General features: G+C 40.0%; 1 protein-coding gene across 6 annotated transcripts in view; it reads right to left on the reverse strand.

Annotated features, from left to right (window-relative positions):
- mycbp2 (MYC binding protein 2) overlaps window positions 1-19,207 on the reverse strand; it is a 160,096-nt gene that overhangs the window by 72,887 nt on the left and 68,002 nt on the right. For 4 of the 6 annotated variants that reach the window (XM_059646505.1, XM_059646503.1, XM_059646501.1 and 1 more), the window contains exons 15-19: window positions 14,827-15,031; window positions 12,339-12,484; window positions 11,045-11,149; window positions 8,383-8,490; window positions 4,325-4,444 (exon numbers count right to left, since the gene is read on the reverse strand). In XM_059646505.1, coding sequence (XP_059502488.1) covers window positions 4,325-4,444; window positions 8,383-8,490; window positions 11,045-11,149; window positions 12,339-12,484; window positions 14,827-15,031 — 684 coding nt within the window. The remainder of the gene's footprint in view (window positions 1-4,324; window positions 4,445-8,382; window positions 8,491-11,044; window positions 11,150-12,338; window positions 12,485-14,826; window positions 15,032-19,207) is intronic. The other 2 variants (XM_059646500.1, XM_059646502.1) reach the window with 2 other exon arrangements.

Here is a 19,207-nt window from a genome sequence, read left to right on the forward strand (position 1 = left end):
AGAAATTGAGGCTTTGGTCAAGAAAAAGAAGGGAGCACGTCAGGTATAGACAGCAGGGAACGAGTGAATCCCTGGAAGGGTATAAAGGCAGGGGGAGTGTACTTAAGATGGAAATCTGAAGGGAAACAGTGGATATGAAATAGCTTTAGAATATAGGGTTAAGAAGAATCCAAAGGGATTCTAAAAACGCATTAAGGACGAAAGGGTAACTAGGGAGAGAGAGAGAACGGCCTCTTAAAGATCAGCAACACTGCTGATGTGTGGAACTGCAGGAGTAGGGGAAAATACTAAATGAGCATTTTGCATCAATGTTTCATGCAGAGAAGGGCATGGAAGATACAGAAGCTGGGGAAATAAATAGCCACATCTTAAAAAATGTCCATATAACTGATGTGGTGCTGAACATCTTAAAACTCAAAAGGTGGATAAAATCCCTGGGACCTGATCAGGTGTACCCAGAACTTTGTGGTGAGAGGGGGAAAGAGATTGCTGGGCTCTTTGCTGAGACAATTGTGTCATTGACAGCCATAGGTGAGGTGCTGGAAGACGAGAGGTTGGCTAACATTGTGCCACTATTTAAGAAAGGTGGTAAGGAAAATCCAGGGAACAAAAGGTTGGTGAGTGTGATTTCAGTGGTGGGCAAGTTGTTGGAAGGAGTCCTGAGGGACAGGGTTTACGCGTATTTGGAAAGGCAAGTGCTGATTAGGGACAGGCAACATGGCTTTGTGCGTAGGAAATCGCATCTCACTAACTTGATTCAGGTTTTTGAAGTACTAATGAAGATGATTTATGAGGGCAGAATGACAGATATATGGGCTTTATTAAGGCATTCGAGAAGGTTCCTTGTGGTAGACTTGTTAGCAGAAGGTGGTGGTGGAGGATTGCTTTTCAAACTGGAGGCCTGCAGTGTGCCATATGGTTTGGTCCTGGACAACTACTTTTTTGTTATTTATACAAGTGATTTGGAAGTGAACTTAGGAGGTATGTTTGTTAAGTTTGCAGATGTCACTAAAATTGGAGGTGTACTGAACAGCGAAGGAGGTTATCTCAAGAGTACAATGGGATCTTGAACAGATGGGCCAATGGGCCGAGGAGTAGCAGAAGAAATTTAACGTAGATAAACGAGAGCTGCTGCATTTTGGAAAGGCAAATCAGAGCAGAGCTTATACACTTAATCATAAGGTCCTGGGGAATGTTGCTGAACATAAAGACCTTGGAATGCAGGTTCATAATTCCTTGAAAGTGAAGGTGGTGTTTGGTCTGCTTGCCTTTATTGGTCAATGCATTAAGTATAGGAGTTAAGAGGTCATGTTGCTGCTGTACAGTACGTTGGTAAGGTCAATTTGAGCAAGCAGTACTGTTCTGATTTTCCTGCTATAGGAAAGATACGGTGAAACTAGAAAGGGCTCAGGAAAGATTTACAAGGAAGTGCCAGGGTTGGAGAGTTTGAGCTATAGCGAGAGGCTGAATAGGCTGGGGCTATTTTAACTGGAATGTCAGAAGCTGAGGGATGACCTTATAGAGGTTTATAGACTTTTCCCTGAGGTAGGGGAGTCAAAAACTGGACGGCATTGGTTTAAGGTGAGAGGGGAATGATATTAAAAGGACCTAAGGGGCAGCTTTTTCACACAGAGGTTGGTGCATATATGGAATGAGCTGCCAGAGAAAGTGGAGGCGGCTGGTATCATTACAACTTTTAAAAAGCATCTGGAAGAGTATACCTATGGGAAAGGTTGAGAGGGATATGGGCCAAACACCGACAAATGGGACTATATTTATACAGGATATCTGGTCGGCATGGACAAATCGGACTGAAAAGGTCTGTTTCTGTGCAGTGTACCTCTGACTCTAAAGCCTGTTTCTGACCACTTGAGTGTAGATCTCCCATGAGTACAACAGCAACCCATGTATACTCGCTCATATCTTTTCCCCCCACAGTTACTGAAGCCCTCCTTCCCCCTTCAGAACCCCCTAGGCTACCTGAATTTCTCCACCTTTCCCAGATAGAGAGGAATTTGGAATGGCAAAGCAACAGTGATGATACAATGGAAAACATTTTTCAATTAAGGGTCAAATTTTATTTTATTGACATGGGAGAGAAGCTGCCTTCAAACTCTAGATTCCAGCATTCTGTTCTGTATCCACCTTCAAATGAAAGGTACCTTGTTCCTTAAAATTCACATTTATCTTGATAAAACAATAATTGTCTGTTTTATACAGGTCTGAGCTTTCCAGAAATGACCACACAAGGCTGTGCTACAGTGCATCACAGTTTAATCTATATTTATCTGGAGGCATGTAAACAAGGGCTTTTATCCCACCCTAGACAGCAAGAGCTGCATATCCCAGACAGGAAAGTATTCAATTCCTGAACAAACTCACAAAAAGAGGATTACCTAATATGGAAAAGGAACGTGGTTATTTTTGAACAGTTTTGCCAGGAGTTATTTGACAGAATGTTTGTAATTTGCACTCGACAACATTTCATATATAAAGCATAAATAATGTGGATCATTGTTAAAATGGTGCATTTCAAATTACAATTTCATTCAACTCTTGTCCCTACCCAATTCCTGAACCAAAAAAGCTTCAGTACTTTATTTTCTGCCATACTGCAAAACACAGGCCTAGTTTTCCCACCCTCTGAACTCATTTGTTTTCACATCTCCAATTCTTCTCAGCTGGTCCCAATCTAGTTCAGGCAGACTCAACAGATTGAGCAGAGCAGGCCATATTCGAGGAAATTTAACATCTTTAGCGAAGAAAGGCATGCAGGTAAGAAAGAAATGGAAAAAAAACTTTCAAATTCCCTGTAATGGCTTTTGAAGAATACTTAAAATTCAAACATAGCTTCTAACTGGATAATTACATCAGGTACAATTAGTCAGACTAATTATCAGTGTCTAGAGAAACAGCAGATAAACAGATAGTTGAACTTTCTATTGTGGTCTCAGGAATTTGCAAATTAATATATCTGAAATATTGACTGGATAAAATCAAAGTGCCGTTTACTGATGTTACCCAAAACATAATTTACTAGATCTTTAGAACTAAATGATATCATCTTGTATTGATTTGATTAGACTCCCTACAGAGTGGAAACAAGCCCTTTAGCCCAACAAGTCCACACCACCCCTTGGAGCATCCCACCCAGACCCATCCATCTACAACCCACACACCCCTGAACACTACAGGCAATTTAGCATGGCCAATCCACCTAGCCTGCACATCTTTGGACTGATAGGGGAAACCGGAGCACCCGGAGGAAACCCCGGCAGACACGGGGAGAATGTACAAACTCCACACAGACAGTTGCCCGAGGTGGGAATTGAACCTGGGTCCCTGGCGCTGTGAGGTTGCAAGTGCTAACCACTGAGCCACCGTGCCGCCATGATGTAATGCAACTTTTGTCCCTTAGTTTACCTAACAAGATTTAGAATTTGCCGATATATTAGCAGATCCTGGTCTAATTCAATGCATACAATATTCATGCATTTACATAATGTATGAATATCTTTACCCAGAGTTGAGATTAAAACATAATCCTGTACTTTGAAATTAGGTATATCTCATGGAAAAAATTATGGTCACGTGAATTTTACACAATTTTTTTTTCTATGATTACAAATAAATGCTTCAAATTGAAACTGGTGACCTGTAACTGTAGAGTTCCTTAGGAGGAGCAAAAAGCTTAATTTTTTTCTTTTAAACAAGGTTCCTTTAAAACATGATGAGCATGTTGCATCTGTGAATTCTGACAAATTCAAAGTTGACAAATTCAAAGTAGAAATAACGTTATTAAAGAAAACCTTTTATTTTGATAATGGCTAAATCATTTTAGTGATTCGTTAGAAATGAAGTATGGCTAGATACTAGGCATCAGATATGCTAGCTGTAATTAGAGTCTGCAGAGGCACTCGGGGTTCTTGCAGGGCTAATCAGAGTACTTAAACTAAATCTCGAGAAACTGTTTGCCACGACCCAAGTAACAATGGTAGATACTTTTACTCTAATTCTAACTGTTTGGTAGCGTGATGGTCAATTTACTGAGTGGGCTGTCCAGAAGGGTGATTTATAATTTTCAAGTGGATTAGTTGGTCATCCAGAAGCAATATATCCAGAGATGTTAGTGAATCAACGGGTTGAACTTTGGGGTGAAGGAAATGGATCAGAATGCTCTTGTCCAGTACTATAAATTCCCCTATCGAAACAGACTATTACTTTGAACTTAACTCAATGGAAATGAAAAGCTTTGATAATTCGCACCACTTGAAAGGCAATGTTTTTTCCTCTATTTATTCAAAGCACCACATAGAATGCACACCTGAGTGATGGAATCCACAGCTAACTTGGGCTGCTTGGAGCTCATAATGAAGACACAAAGCCCCTGGAGGATATGTTGTAATCTTGCTGGTGTCTTTCTCCCCCCTTTCTCCATTGACATCTGAAAAGTAATGACCAACCACAGAGTAAGTGAAACACAAACAGCAAATAGTCACAAGTAGTCTGATATTTGCTGGATATGCTTGACGATAACAAATGTCAACTTAGATTTCATCATAAAGCCAAACACACTCTTCACAAATATTTTGGAAATTTTAAAATGCTATTTTGTTATTCTATTAAACCGACTGTATGGCTGAGCAAAATTTTGAGTTACCAGCCATACCTACTTTTTTGTTGATTTTTTTTAAAATAAGGTAACAAGGGAATCAACCAAAATCACTACTTCATTGACTGTTTCTCGAACAATTGTATCAAAATCTGCAGTTACTTCAAGCTAAGTTAATTTGCCATATGACATGTCAGGGTCCAATTTTTGCACTGTGCCCATTCACCTCAAGGAATGTCAAAATTTTAACCTTTGCCAGTGGAAGGGGCAGCAGATATATAGAGAAGTCTAAAAAAGACTTTGTTTCCCTGGAGAAAATATACAAATAACTATCAATGATAGTTTAAGTTACAACACCAAAAAGGTCACAGTATGTAGGTCCCTTGATCGGTCCTATTCGTATGCCTCTTTAGTCAGCTGGATGTCCATCACAAGCAAACTACTGCAGTTTAGCTCAGGAAAATCCAAACGTTCACACACTTTTCTACAGGAATACATTCCACTTGATCAAGCTCAGAAATTTCAGGCTCAAACAGGCAAAGCTAAAGCTTAACATTACATTGAATGTTCGGCCACTGAAATGTTGCTTAGTCCAAACTGATCTATACCATACATTTGCTTCCTCTAATCTGACTAGCATTTTATTCTATTTATCTTTCCCTTGTATTTAGCAGAGTCTCCTTAAACACATTCATCTCAAATGCCAATTGCACACTGGCTGTCTCTAAGGGCTGACAGCACTCCGCCCACCACTAACACTGACAACTCCACGCACCGCCAAAGCAACTCCACTCACCAACGCCACACGGCCCACCACCGATGCAGACATCATTCCGCCCACCACCTCCACAGCTGTAACTCCAGAGGAGACAGCAACACCCAGCTGTGCCAAGTCGTCACCAGCCCCCCTAGACCTCCCCTTTACTGAGGACAAACGCTCAGACATTGGTAAAGGGCTCCCTCTCCACCCACAAATCAATGAATGCCAGTCAGGTTTGGACATGGAGCAGATTTTCCCCTGGGTCTGCGCTTACTTCTTCAGCCATGAGCCTAACCCCTCCCGTACTGATCCCTTCTCCCACCTCCGACACAACCACTCCTCCTGGACACTACCCAAAGGCCTCCTACCCTCCCTCGACCTCTTCATCTCCAACTGCCCTCGAGACATCAATCGCCTTAACCTCACACCCCCACAGAACATGCAGTCCTCTGCTCCAATCCTAACCTCACCATAAAACCCGCAGACAAGGGAGGCACAGTTGTAGTATGGTGCACTGACCTCCACATCGCCGAGGCCAGGCGCCAACTCACTGACACCACCTCCTACTGCCACCGTGCTCATTACCCCACCCCCGACCACCAAACCATTATCTCCCAAACCACCCACAACCTCATCATCTCAGGTGACCTCCCACCGACAGCCTCCAATCTCATCGCTCCCCAAGACCGCACCACCCACTACCATCTTGTTCCCAAAATCCACAAACCTGACAGCCCTGATCAACCCATTGTCTCCGTCTGCTCCAGCCCCACCGAACTTATCTCCACTTATCTCAACTCCATTTTCTCCCCCTTAGTCCAGGATCTCCCTACCTATGTCCGTGACACCACCCATGCCGTCCACAGCTTCCAATTCCCCAGTCCCCAACACCTCATCTATAAAAAATTGTTGAAGGAGGGTGTAGGCCCGAAACATCAGACTTCCTGCTCAGCCTTCTGAGTTCATCCAGCTCTACACCTTGTCGTCTCTAGGGGATAATGGCCTACTTATGCTCATCAGTGCAACGTTCCTGTGTCTTAGCTATTACACATTCTGGAAAGTTCCATTTGGCATAGCCAAGTGTCATTCTGAAAAACTAACAAAGTAGTCAAAGAACTGCTGATTTGTTCGCTGTGCAGGATAAGTGATCAGTATAACGCTGAAAAAGGCAAGAAAGATGATTCAATCCTGCATTTCAAAAGGGATCATACAACAGTACAAGATAACTCATAAAGCGTTCACTACTTTTTGAAAGATCTCAGTAGTTTTTGGAAGTGGATGTTCTCTGGCGTTATGCAATAGGAGCAACAGCTTAACTTTGGATGTTCACAGGACTAAGTATGATCAGATTTATTTCCCACTGCGTAAATGAAGGGCATTTTCTCCAGAAAAACAAATAGTCAGGATATAAAAAATTATCACATTATGCTGTTAATAATGTAAATTGAAATACAAGAACAATCTGTGTGATATGGCTCTATGATTACTACCAACAAACAGAATCTGGTTTACTCAAACCTTTCAACATTTTGGAAATGAATTTTCAAAAAAGAAAATTAAGATCAGAAAATAAAGCATTGCAAAATTAGGATTTCAGCTAATAAGTGTGCATAAAATAGTTTTCAACTGTGGAAGGACAAACAGCAATACAATTATCCAAGATTATATCTGAACAGCTACATGTTTATACAAAGTATGGGTAAACATCTGTCACTGCACCGGTGGGAAGATGTTGAGATGATTTATTTAAAAGCAACATGCAAGTTTAAAGCTGACAGGCAATTAAAGCTGCAAGTACAATCTAAAGATGTATTAGTGCCAACCGTAAAGGAACTTAGTGACAATCCCATTGTACACAGTACTTAAATCTTTAAGATTAAGCCAAGAAATTAAAAAGGGTTCCTTGAACCAGAACTCAATACACAATTGTGCCCAAGTTGGTCCAATGTACAAGCAATAATATCAAAGATTAACATGCTGATGAATTTTGTGAATTGGTTTTCAAGAGGAAAGAAAATTAAAAAATGTGAATCAGACTGATATACTTGCAATGAAATTTTGAGAGCAGAGTTCGGTTCAAGAAGAAACTTCACCTTTTATCCTTGCCAGTCAAAGCAAAAAGCATGCAGCACCTACATCTCTTGTGAATATGTGACCTTCCTTTGCCAAACTCAGAAGAGTTAAATGAGAGATTTTTGTGTCATATAAGCAGCGGCAATTAACAGGAGCATTCTCATCATAAAATAACTACTGCATCACAGTGCTTCCCTAATCCGAGTAGAATCCAGGTCAAATGATTTTAATAATTCAATTATTTAATTTTTTTTCCAGCCCAAGAAACTCCCCAATTTAAGTATGAATCAGAAGCAAATCAACAAAGGGAAGCAGCAGGCAATTGAATTTTCAGTGATGTTCCGAACCTACAAGTCACCAACTGTAGACCATGAGCTGTGCTAAACTGCACATCTGACCATTATTTGTTAAATAAAGCTTGTGTAAAAAAAGTACAAAGATGCCAAATGCAATACAAGCAACCATTTATGATAAGACATGTGTGACAGAAGATTAGTTGCAATTATCAAAACAAATCAAGTCTTTTTTCCCCAACTCATGAAAGAATACAGAAAGCTCAAACAATATAATAATGGATTCTGCAAGTTTAACTACATTTTACCAAAAAATGATTTCGCTTTCTCCAAAGGAATCTGTATTCTTAATAACAGAATTGCACAAATTTGGAACAAAGAAAAGAAAACAGAAGTCTAAAAAAGCAACAAGCATTCTTTCTTGTGCAAAGAAACGCAACCAAGCAATGTTCACATTCAACCTATTCAATCAATCTTAAGCCAGAACAGTTTTATTTTCTCCTCAGCTGACTCAACATCAAAACACAAAAGCAAGATCAATTTTGTACAGTTGTCCACATTAGACAGAGATTCAGCTGACAGAAGAATATGAATGGCAGGATAGGTTGTAGTCTTCCAGCCAGTACGGAAGGATGACCAAATACCTTTATGCTTGTCCCGTTTATGCTTTAGCTTTGATGGAAGGGGTCTTAGTCTGGCTATGGCCTGTTCTCGATGGTTCAAATAAATGGGACCAGGAAATACAATGGGGCCTGAGGAGAAATAACTTGCACATGCATAGGAAAGCTCACAAATGAAATAATTGTCAAAACAAAAATAAAACATTTGTCTATAGTATTAATAGAGAATGGCATCTGCTGAATGAGGCTTTAAGAGAAAAATGCTACATAGCAAAAATTAAAGAAAAAAGTGTTAACAAATGGTAGAGTGGTAACAAATCATTAACACGACAAATTTTAAAGAAATTCCAAAGGTGTATTTAATCAATGACTGTGCAACACAAAATCTGAACAAATCACAATTACAAATTTGTGCACTTGAATTCAGTTGTTTTACTTCTCATATTATTATTGTTTTGGCGTCACTGGATTAAAACCTTGGTACTCCCTCCCCAAAGCATTGTAGTCCATGAGTTGTCAATAGACAAACAAAGTTCAAGGAGGCGGTCACCATCATCTTCTTCAGAGCCACCAGTGATAGGTAATCAACTCTGCCCCTGCCAGTAAGGCCCACATGCCGTGAATAAATAATGAAAAGCAACATACACTACAAATATGCTCACCCATAAATTTATTGAACCACTTAAAGAAAAATGTAGTTCAGATTACTGTGCGGTTGCTTTGAAACTACAAGCAAACTATTGTACTGTATCACTACATCCCATGCTCTAACTAATACTTCATGATATCCCTCGTGGTGGGATGTTAACAGCACACAGCAATTTAGGAAAACCACTGGTAACACATGATCTCAAAAACTTAACCAAAGCAGATCATCTTATTGAGAATGATACTTCAAACAAATCAATACTTTCATTTATTGTTGCAACTAAATTTAACTGTATTTGGAGCATGCCTTCACCCAAAAAGGTTTTCAAAAAAAATATGCTGTTCATCTCAAGTAGCAACTAAAGTCTTGGAAAGTATACTTGTAGCATTTATATAAGATAACAGAAACAATGGCATTTTGCACTCAATTAAGATGATAAAATTTTTATGTTATTTACCATATCTAAAAATTTCCACACTACACTGGCTGACAACTGAAGTCGAGATAAAACTAAAAAGGCAACAAAAAATTCTATTACTTTAAAAAGAGCACTGCAACTCAGAGCTCTCCTTCAGTACTGCACAATGTGGCATGGTGGCTCAGTGATTAACACCACTGCTTCACAGAGCGAGGAACTTGGATTTGATTGCACCCCTCGTGTGACTGTCTGCAAACACCACACATCTGTGTGGGATTCCTCTGGGTGCTCCAGTTCCCTGTCACAAGTCGTGCAGGCTAGGTGGATTAGCCTTGGAAAATGAGGGGGTTACAGGGTTAGGGTGAGTTTGTGGGTGTCTGGATGGGATGCTCCTCAAGAGGATCAGTGTGGACTCGATGGGGCCTAATAGCCTGCTTACACACTGAAGAGATTCTATGAATTTTCAAAGATGTAATCTATTGATGAGACGTTGAACTGAGACTTCTTCTGCCTATCCCAATAATTTAGGGAAACATCAAACATCCTGTGACACTGTTTAAAAAGTGGCAGGAAATTATCTGCCCTTAGAAATAGTTATTTCTCCATCAGAACCAAAAACAATGAGTTACTAATCTTATGATTATTTGTGGGATCATTTTAAGCTTCCAATAGCTGTTATAGTTACCAAGATAACAACAGCTGTATTTTAACATAATTAACTGCACATGAAGCACATTAAAGGTGATGAGCTTAGATAAGGAATTACAAAGAAACCAACCTTCCTATCAAATCTGAATTTGTTTAGAATTCAAGTCAATTTATGTCTTAGTTGTTGAGTGAAGCACGTGTGCCCTGTCAGCTAAGGTCCCAGCTCTACGAGTAATTAGAGTTAACAATATCTGTTGCACCTACCCACAGCCAATTACAGTAATAATCCAGAATGGACAAACTATGAAGTATGATAATCTCTGCTCAAACCACCTGGCTCATGATATCACAAGGCAGCAGATGAGCCTTTAACTAGCAACCTTTTACAAAAATTTATTACAGCAATTTGTGTTCAGTTGAAACATTTCCTCTCCCTCTCTCCCCCCTAAATCTCACAAACAAATGACATCTTCAGCCAAGCATTTGGTTACCTGTCCTAATATCTCTGAGAAATGATACTAAATTTTGATTGACAACAGATCCTGTGAATACTTTGGGCTACTTTATTAAGTTAGAGGCAAAATATAAACGTAAGCCGCTGGTGGCTATGATGCAAAGTCTTTGTCAAGGAATACTTATTCAGGCCAGCTAAAATGTGCCACATATTGTAACTGTAATACCTACTCCAGATTTAATGGCAGTATGTAGGACACAATTTATGACATATATACAACTGCATAATCATATTAGGGTATACAGCTTTATAAAGGAAAAATGTACCGCAGCCATCAGTTGTTTCCTTTTACATGACTCAGCATGATCCTTCAGATCCTATGCAAGATTAACAAAGAATCCACTATTGTGTCGAATGTTTAATATATATGTGTAAAGGAGCTTTTTTTTATTTTATGCTTGAAAAACCACTTTAGATAGTTCCAGTTATTATTTAAGCCTTTACAAAAGAAACATACCTCTTGCTTCTTCCAATCTGTGCCTTCTACTCAACCGTTGTCTTTTCTCTTCCTGTCTTAGTTGAATGTGTTCTTCTATATTAACACCTGGTGGGACAGGTCCTGCTAAAGAAATCAATCATTTGATTAAAACAAAAAAAGTGTGGTGAATGAAAACTACACTGTCTAATCATTCAAGATAATAAAATGAGCAGCTGGATGAACACAGCAGGCCCAGCAGCATCTCAGGAGCACAAAAGCTGACGTTTCGGGCCTAGACCCTTCATCAGAGAGCAGGTCTAGGGGCGAAACGTCAGCTTTTGTGCTCCTAAAATGCTGCTGGACCTGCTGTGTTCATCCAGCCTCACATTTTATTATCTTGGATTCTCCAGCATCTGCAGTTCCCATTATCACTGTCTAATCATTCATCCATTTTCTGGTTTTCCTGTAACAAAAAGACAAATTCCCAAACTGCAATTTATGAGAGGCCATTCTCAGCTATAACTGTATTCACAATCTTGATTCATTCATTTTATACAGACAAGTGGGTTTCACTCAAAAGTTGTCCTCTGCATTTCAAAAGTTGTGACATTCTTCTATCCTCTAACAGTTTAATACAACATATACTGCACTGTGCAAAGCTGTCAACAATTGTAGGAAAATAGTAGCAGAAATAGGTTCGAAAGCAGAACCTGCCGGAAAAGCTCAGCAGGTCTGGCAGCATCTGTGAAGAAAAAAAAAATCAAAGTTAACTTTTCAGGTCCAGTGACCCTTCCTCAGAACTTCTGTTTTTGTCCCTGATTTACAGCATCTGCAGTTGTTTCAGTTTTTAGCAGAAATAGGTCATTCAGGCCCTCTAGCTTACTCACGTACACAATATCACACTCTGAAATGAAGCATTATACAGAAATGCACTACAAGATGAAACAGTTTTCAAATATTAGGACTGAATGTCTAGAATAAACAGTCATCAAATGAATTGCAAGTGCAGTTAACAAAGAAGTGCAGTTCATTAAGGAGTGATTTTCTACAAATCAAAGCAGAAACTTGAAATCAAATAAAAGCCAAGTAGCTATGCATTTAGGGGAGAGACAATTATAAAAAGGATATTCAGAAGGGCAGGAGAATAGTAATACAGAAATATTGAGAAAAATCCCCACAGGTTTAATATCCTTGGGGGTCTTATAGTTGCAGGTTCTAAGATGATGGATATTTTATTGTGTCTCTTGATATTGTGATTAAGAATATAATGCTGAGACAGGATGTGCCAGTAAACTTCAGAGAAACAGATTCGTATTTCACAAAAAAAACTCACCTAAAAGTAGATCTAGAGGGATCATCTCTTTAACAGCATCAAGAATTCCCCTCTGCCTTGCCTCTTGCCCATCAAGTTCTCGGGCACAGGCCTTACAGCAACCACATAGAGCGCAACCAGACTCACCGGACCCACAGCCACAAAGCCTAAAATAGATCACAATTAAAAAATCTCACTACATGTGTCCTTGATGTTCATTACAATCCACTAATATGGTTACCTATTCATTTGACATTTTTCCTCAGGCACAAATTAACAGATGCTGCACCTACTGTACATGTCTCAAGATTTCTAATGAACTGAAGATGAATCAGCAAAAAAAAAGTCACTAAGATGGATGTAAATACACAGTCAAATGAGAGTCAATATTAAAATGTGGTAATGGATGATGCAGCAAATAGAGAATGTTGGAGAAACGGCAGGTCTGACAGTATCTGTGGAAGGAGAAGCACAGTGAACATTTTGAGTGAGATTTAACTCTTCTTCAGAACTGAAGAAATAAGTTTTGTTTCAGAATTCCAGTACTGCATTTTGATTTTGTTTAACAGATGCGACTGATTCAGACTTTCCCAGAACTGGAACCTGAATAAATTATGTTAGTTGGCTAATTTTTAATTTTGCAAAAAGTAAACAAAAAAAGCAAATGTACCACAAACTGAGTAGCAGTGTATAAATGGAGATGAATGCAAAACACAAGTACATTCTGCTCAAAGCAAAAATTTAAAGTTGGGCAATAATTTTACTTGAGTATTAGTTGAAGATTACCTTTAACCAGGTAACCGGTAAGAAAAACTACCGCCTGGGAGACATTGTCCATAGCCGCATTCATCAGATGATCATGCCTCGTTCTGACTTGCATAGAATAGCTTGCACTAAAACAAACTTAGGTCTTTGAATACAGTAGCTAAGGATTCCGGTAAGGCAACACAAATTAAAATCAAAACTCCAAGAATTGATTTAAATTAATGTTGGGCAGTCATCAAAAACTATGAATGATTATTCTATTTTCCATTAAATTAAAATTTTATGTCAGAACGCAAAGCCAGAGGAAAGCATTGAGCAGAAAGGTATGTAAGTTAGGCTTGTTTACATTCAAAAATGATTATGCTCATTCTTATGGCAATAGTAGAAATAACAGTAAAGTTACTTTACTAAAAGCATACTTCAAGTGTGCTAATGGTAATGTCATTTCTGACTCCTTCAATCATCATTACCACGTGAGGCTGATTTTAAATTTACCCTGTGTCTACGAAGCTTTTTCGGATGGCCTGCATTTAATTGAAAAAATATTAATTCCGAAGTTTATTCGGGTGCCCACTGACAACTTAGTCATGCATATCTACACATTTATATCTGGTTACAGTTGCGTTGATCTGACAAGTTTCATTATATTCAAAAGAAGTCAGGTACAAAGATAACCTCCCTTAAATAGTGTCTTGGGAATGACTGTATCTACTCCTGCAGAAGAATAACAGTGACTTCAAATGAAGATTTTTGCATAATTGTCAATTATTCCAATATATGTGATGTCAGTGGCCATGAAAATCCAACGTTGAATGGAAGCTGCATTAATTACAAAAAAAGTTCTCAGAGAAATCTGACAAGGAAACCACTGCCAACTATGAGAGATAAAGGACTCAAAACAAAGCCAAGTACTGCAGATGCTGGAAATCTGAAATAAACAAAGTGAATAAACTCAGCAGGTCTAGTAGCATCTTGGTAGACAGAAATAAAGTTAACACTTCGAGTCCAATATGCCTCTGCTTCAGGGTGAAGATAAAGCGCTGACCCATGGTTCAGAATGGAAACAAACGGAAGAGAAAAGTCCATGGACAAAATGGCAGAAAAGACACCATTTTTGAATAAAAAGAGTTTGAGATTTTTTTGTCCTTTCCTTTCCCTACTCTCCCTAAAAAAATAAACAAATCATATCTGGTTTGGTATTTGAATGAGCGTGACTTATTGTTGCACTCAGAAGAGTAAAGGCAAAAGATTTGAGGTTCCCACTGTTGACAATATTAAATAGGTCAAGAGGATTCACATCTATGAAGCAAGACTACCCAAAACCACATAAGAAACAAGACAATTGATAACAGTTAATAGAATTAATGACCAATTATCATTCTCATCACTATGGATGAAAAACGGAGACTTGAAAAATTACAATATTTACTGCAGCTGATTAAGGCTTTGAAAAAGCAGTTTCAGGCCCTTAAAAAAATCACTTTCTTCAACTTGCACACAATTACAGATCGACTTACAGAAAAAGATCACGACTAAAATGGCAAACTGTTTTTCCCTCTCCACCAATGCTGCCTAAATTTGGGCATTTCCAGCATCCATCGTATTTTGCTTTTGTTATAGGTTACATTTACTAACTTTTACTAGATCTGCGGCACTTTGCTCAGGTATGTGTTTTACTTTTTGATAATTACTTTAACATACATTTACTGGCTGAACAGGAAACAATGGACCATTGTGAACCCACCCTCCAGGAACTCTGTCCGGTCGCCCACTGCTGACACAACTGGCTCCATAACCTGTACAGTCTCCACACACAGTGCAAACCATACACTGGTCCAGCTTCCATTTGTGCATTCCAGGAGGGCACATAATGGATTTTTCATCCTTTTCATCCAGCTCCTCTTCTAAATCTTCATCCATTGCTGTTGCCATGTTTTCCATATTGAAACCTATTCAAAGAATAAACACTTAATTCAAAACCTGCCTGCCTAAACTTGTCTTTTTATTTATGTAACATACATTAATTCTAATTTGAATCAAAAAATGATACAGCTGCCCGAAAATTTAAACAATCAATTACAAATATTTCTAATTTTTCTTTTTTGTCAACATCAGAAACATCCTTGTCACCATATCCCAGATGACTTATCTACCCTCTGATGATTTCACAAAATATATAACCTATAATGCTTGAAGACAAACACAAGACAATTGCCCCCAAATGTCACAGCCAGATTCTTTAGTGCTTCTAGCACTAAAAGATTCACTCAACCAATTCAGCATAATATCCAATTTAGGAGAAATTTATTTCGAAGACCAATGGGTTTGACTCAATGAACATTAACACTGAGTTCAGTCAGTTAATTGGTTGTCTTAGTCAACAGCCAAATGAATAATTGATAAAGCCAACTAAAATACATCATTTCAAATAGTATAGAAAGAATTGCTTTTGATCTAACTCATAATGGCTTATATTAAAGCTAGTGCTGAACTCAAAAACTGCAATGTTTCGATCTTAACTGCTCACCCTTGCCTTGCAGAAAACTAATAAAGGGTACTTTCAAATTGAAGTACTCCTGGTCATAACTGCATTCTTTGTTAAAATAAAAGCCATTACCTTGCAGGTAATAGTGAGGGATGTTATTGATCTAGAAAACAAAAGCAGTGACAGACATTCAAAGGAATACTTAGTAGCTCAGAGGTTAGCAGTGCTGTCTCAGAGCGCCAGGGACTTGTCTTTGTGGAGTTTGCACATTCTCCGTGTCTGCGTGGGTTTCCTCCGGATGCTCCAGTTTCCTCCCATAGTCCAAAGATGTACAGGTTAGTTGGACTGGTCATGCTAAATTGCCCCAGATGTGCAGGCTGGGTGAGCTAGCCATAGGACATGCAGGATTACAGGGATAAGATGGAGAGGTGGGTGTGGGTAGGACAGCGTGGAACCAATAGGCCAAATGGCCTGCTTCCACACTACATAGACTATGATTCTATATTTCAGAACATTCAGAACAACTGTATTCCCACTATAAAGAAAAATGTTAAAAGGGAGGACTCACGATCTGTGGTTAACTATAGTAGTTAGGGAAAGCATCAAAATCAAACAAACAGCATATAAGTGTACAAAGATAAGTGGTAAATAAGACAATTGGTCAGGATATAAAGAAAAGCACAGAATAACTAGAAAGTTAAATCAGGATGAAGAAATTGCAAAAGCAGAAGAAATGTAAAAACAGATAGCATGAATTTCCATAGGTACTTAAAAACGTAAATAGTAAATACTCTGTTGGTCCTCAAGAAAGCAAGACTGGCAGTTAACATCAGGTCATGAGGAAATGGTGGATAAAATAAACAAATACTTTGCTTCTCTCTTCCTCATAGAGGATAACAACATTTTCAGTAATAGATGTAAATCAAGAGGTGGCAAAGAGAGAGGAACTTAGCGGATTTAGAATCATTAGTGAAGTGTCAGTAAGCAAACTGATGGAACTGAGTTGACAAGTCTCTGGTTGCAGATGTTCTTCAGGGTCTTGAAAGAGGCAGCTGATGATGTCATAGATGCCTTAATGTGCGTATTCCAAAAGTGACATATATATATATGCCTACCAGAGGCAGAAATCAGGAAATTACAGGCTAGTTAGTTTGGAGGTCTGTTAAAGGGAGTGTTAGAATTAATCATTAAAGAGATTACAGCTGCACACTTTGGAAAAACATGGTAATAGAATGGTTTCATGAAAGGGAAACATGTTTAACCAATTTATTTAACTTCTTCAAAGAAGTAACATGTGCTATGTTTTTTTTTGGTTGGTGGGCCAGTAAATGTACTGAACTTAGATTTCCAGAAAATACTAATTCTGTAAAAGTTCTTGCAGGAAATGCAAATTAAACATCTAAGAAGCAACATGTCAGCAGATTAAAGGTTGGACAGATGACAGAAAACAAAGTATACAAAAAACCTTCCACCCATACCTTCAGTTCACCTGGGCCATCTCCAGCACATCCCTCACCTTCCTGGACCTCTCAGTCTCCATCTCAGGCAACCAGCTTGTAACTGATGTCCATTTCAAGCCCACCGACTCCCACAGCTACCTAGAATACACCACCTCCTACCCACCCTCCTGCAAAAATTCCATCCCCTATTCCCAATTCCTCCGCCTCCGTCGCATCTGCTCCCACGATGAGGCATTCCACTCCCGCACATCCCAGATGTCCAAGTTCTTCAAGGACCGCAACTTTCCCCCCACAGTGGTCGAGAACGCCCTTAACCGCGTCTCCCGCATTTCCCACAACACATCCCTCACACCCCACCCCCACCTCAACCGCTCAAAGAGGTTCCCCCTCATTCTCACACACCACCCCACCAACCTCCGGATACAACACATCATCCTCCAACACTTCCGCCATCTACAATCCGACCCCACCACCCAAGACATTTTTTCCATCCCCACCCTGTCTGCTTTCCGGAGAGACCGCTCTCTCCCTGACTCTCTTGTTCGCTCCACACTGCCCTCCAACCCCACCACACCCGGCACCTTCCCCTGCAACCGCAGGAAATGCTACACCTGCCCCCACACCTCCTCCCTCACCCCTATCCCAGGCCCCAAGATGACTTTCCATATTAAGCAGAGGTTCACCTGCACATCTGCCAATGTGGTATACTGCATCCATTGTACCCCGTGTGGCTTCCTCTACACTGGGGAAACCAAGTGGAGGCTTGGGGACCACTTTGCAGAACACCTCTGCTCGGTTCGCAATAGACAACTGCACCTCCCAGTCGCAAACCATTTCCACTCCCCCTCCCATTCTTTAGATGACATGTCCATCATGGGCCTCCTGCAGTGCCACAATGATGCCACCCGAAGGTTGCAGGAACAGCAACTCATATTCCGCTTGGGAACCTTGCAGCCCAATGGTATCAATGTGGACTTCACCAGCTTCAAAATCTCCCCTTCCCCCACCGGATCCCAAATCCAGCCCAGTTCGTCCCCTCCCCCCACTGCACCACACAACCAGCCCAGCTCTTCCCCTCCACCCACTGCATCCCAAAACCAGTCCAACCTGTCTCTGCTTCCCTAACCTGTTCTTCCTCTCACCCATCCCTTCCTCCCACCCCAAGCCGCACCTCCATCTCCTACCTACTAACCTCATCCCACCTCCTTGACCTGTCCGTCTTCCCTGGACTGACCTATCCCCTCCCCACCTATACTCTTCTCTCCACCTTCGGTCCGCCTCCCCCTCTCTCCCTATTTATTCCAGAACCCTCACCCCATCCCCATCTCTGTTGAAGGGTCTAGGCCCGAATCATCAGCTTTTGTGCTCCTGAGATGCTGCTGGGCCTGCTGTGTTCATCCAGCCTCACATTTTATTGTCTTGGATTCTCCAGCATCTGCAGTTCCCATTATCACTATACAAAAATCAGTCTTTGTCTGATTGACAGGGTGAAACAAGTGACGCCATACAACAGCCTGTGCTGGAACCTGAAGTTTTACAATTCTTATAAGTGACTCAGATGGCAGCAAAGGCATGGTAGCAGATGACACAAGGTTAGCAGCAACGGTGGTAAGACGCAACAAGGAGTTTGCAGAAAGACGTAGAAAGATTGAGTGAGTTATCAAAAATCTGGCAGATGGGAACATGATTTGGGAAAATGTCATTCACTTTGACTGGAAGAATATTATTTAAATGGATAATGATTACAGAAATTCAGGAGTGTTCTTGTGCATGAATCACAGATGTTCAGCACGCAGGTCAGGTACATCATTATTTGTTGGACTGCGTGGACAAGGTCAAAAATCACACATCTTCACCTTCTGACACCTGAAGAAGCAACGAGGCTCCTAAAGCTTGCGTCTTCAAATAAACCTATTGGGCTATAATCCGGTGTCATATGATTTTTGACTTCTATTATGAGAGGTAATGAGCAAAAAGTAAAGATGTAATATTTCAGTTACATAGGACATTGGTGAGACCACATCTTGAATACTATGTGCAGTTTTGGTGACCTTATGTAAAGAAGGATGCAAATGCATTGAAGGTCATTCAGAAGACATTTACTGGATTGCAACTAAAACTAGTGGGTTATCTTAAAAATAGGTTAGACAGATGGACTTGTTGCCAATGTATATTGAGAG

Source organism: Stegostoma tigrinum, chromosome 6, assembly GCF_030684315.1.
Source record: "Stegostoma tigrinum isolate sSteTig4 chromosome 6, sSteTig4.hap1, whole genome shotgun sequence".
In the NCBI taxonomy this organism is placed as follows: Eukaryota; Metazoa; Chordata; class Chondrichthyes; order Orectolobiformes; family Stegostomatidae; genus Stegostoma; species Stegostoma tigrinum.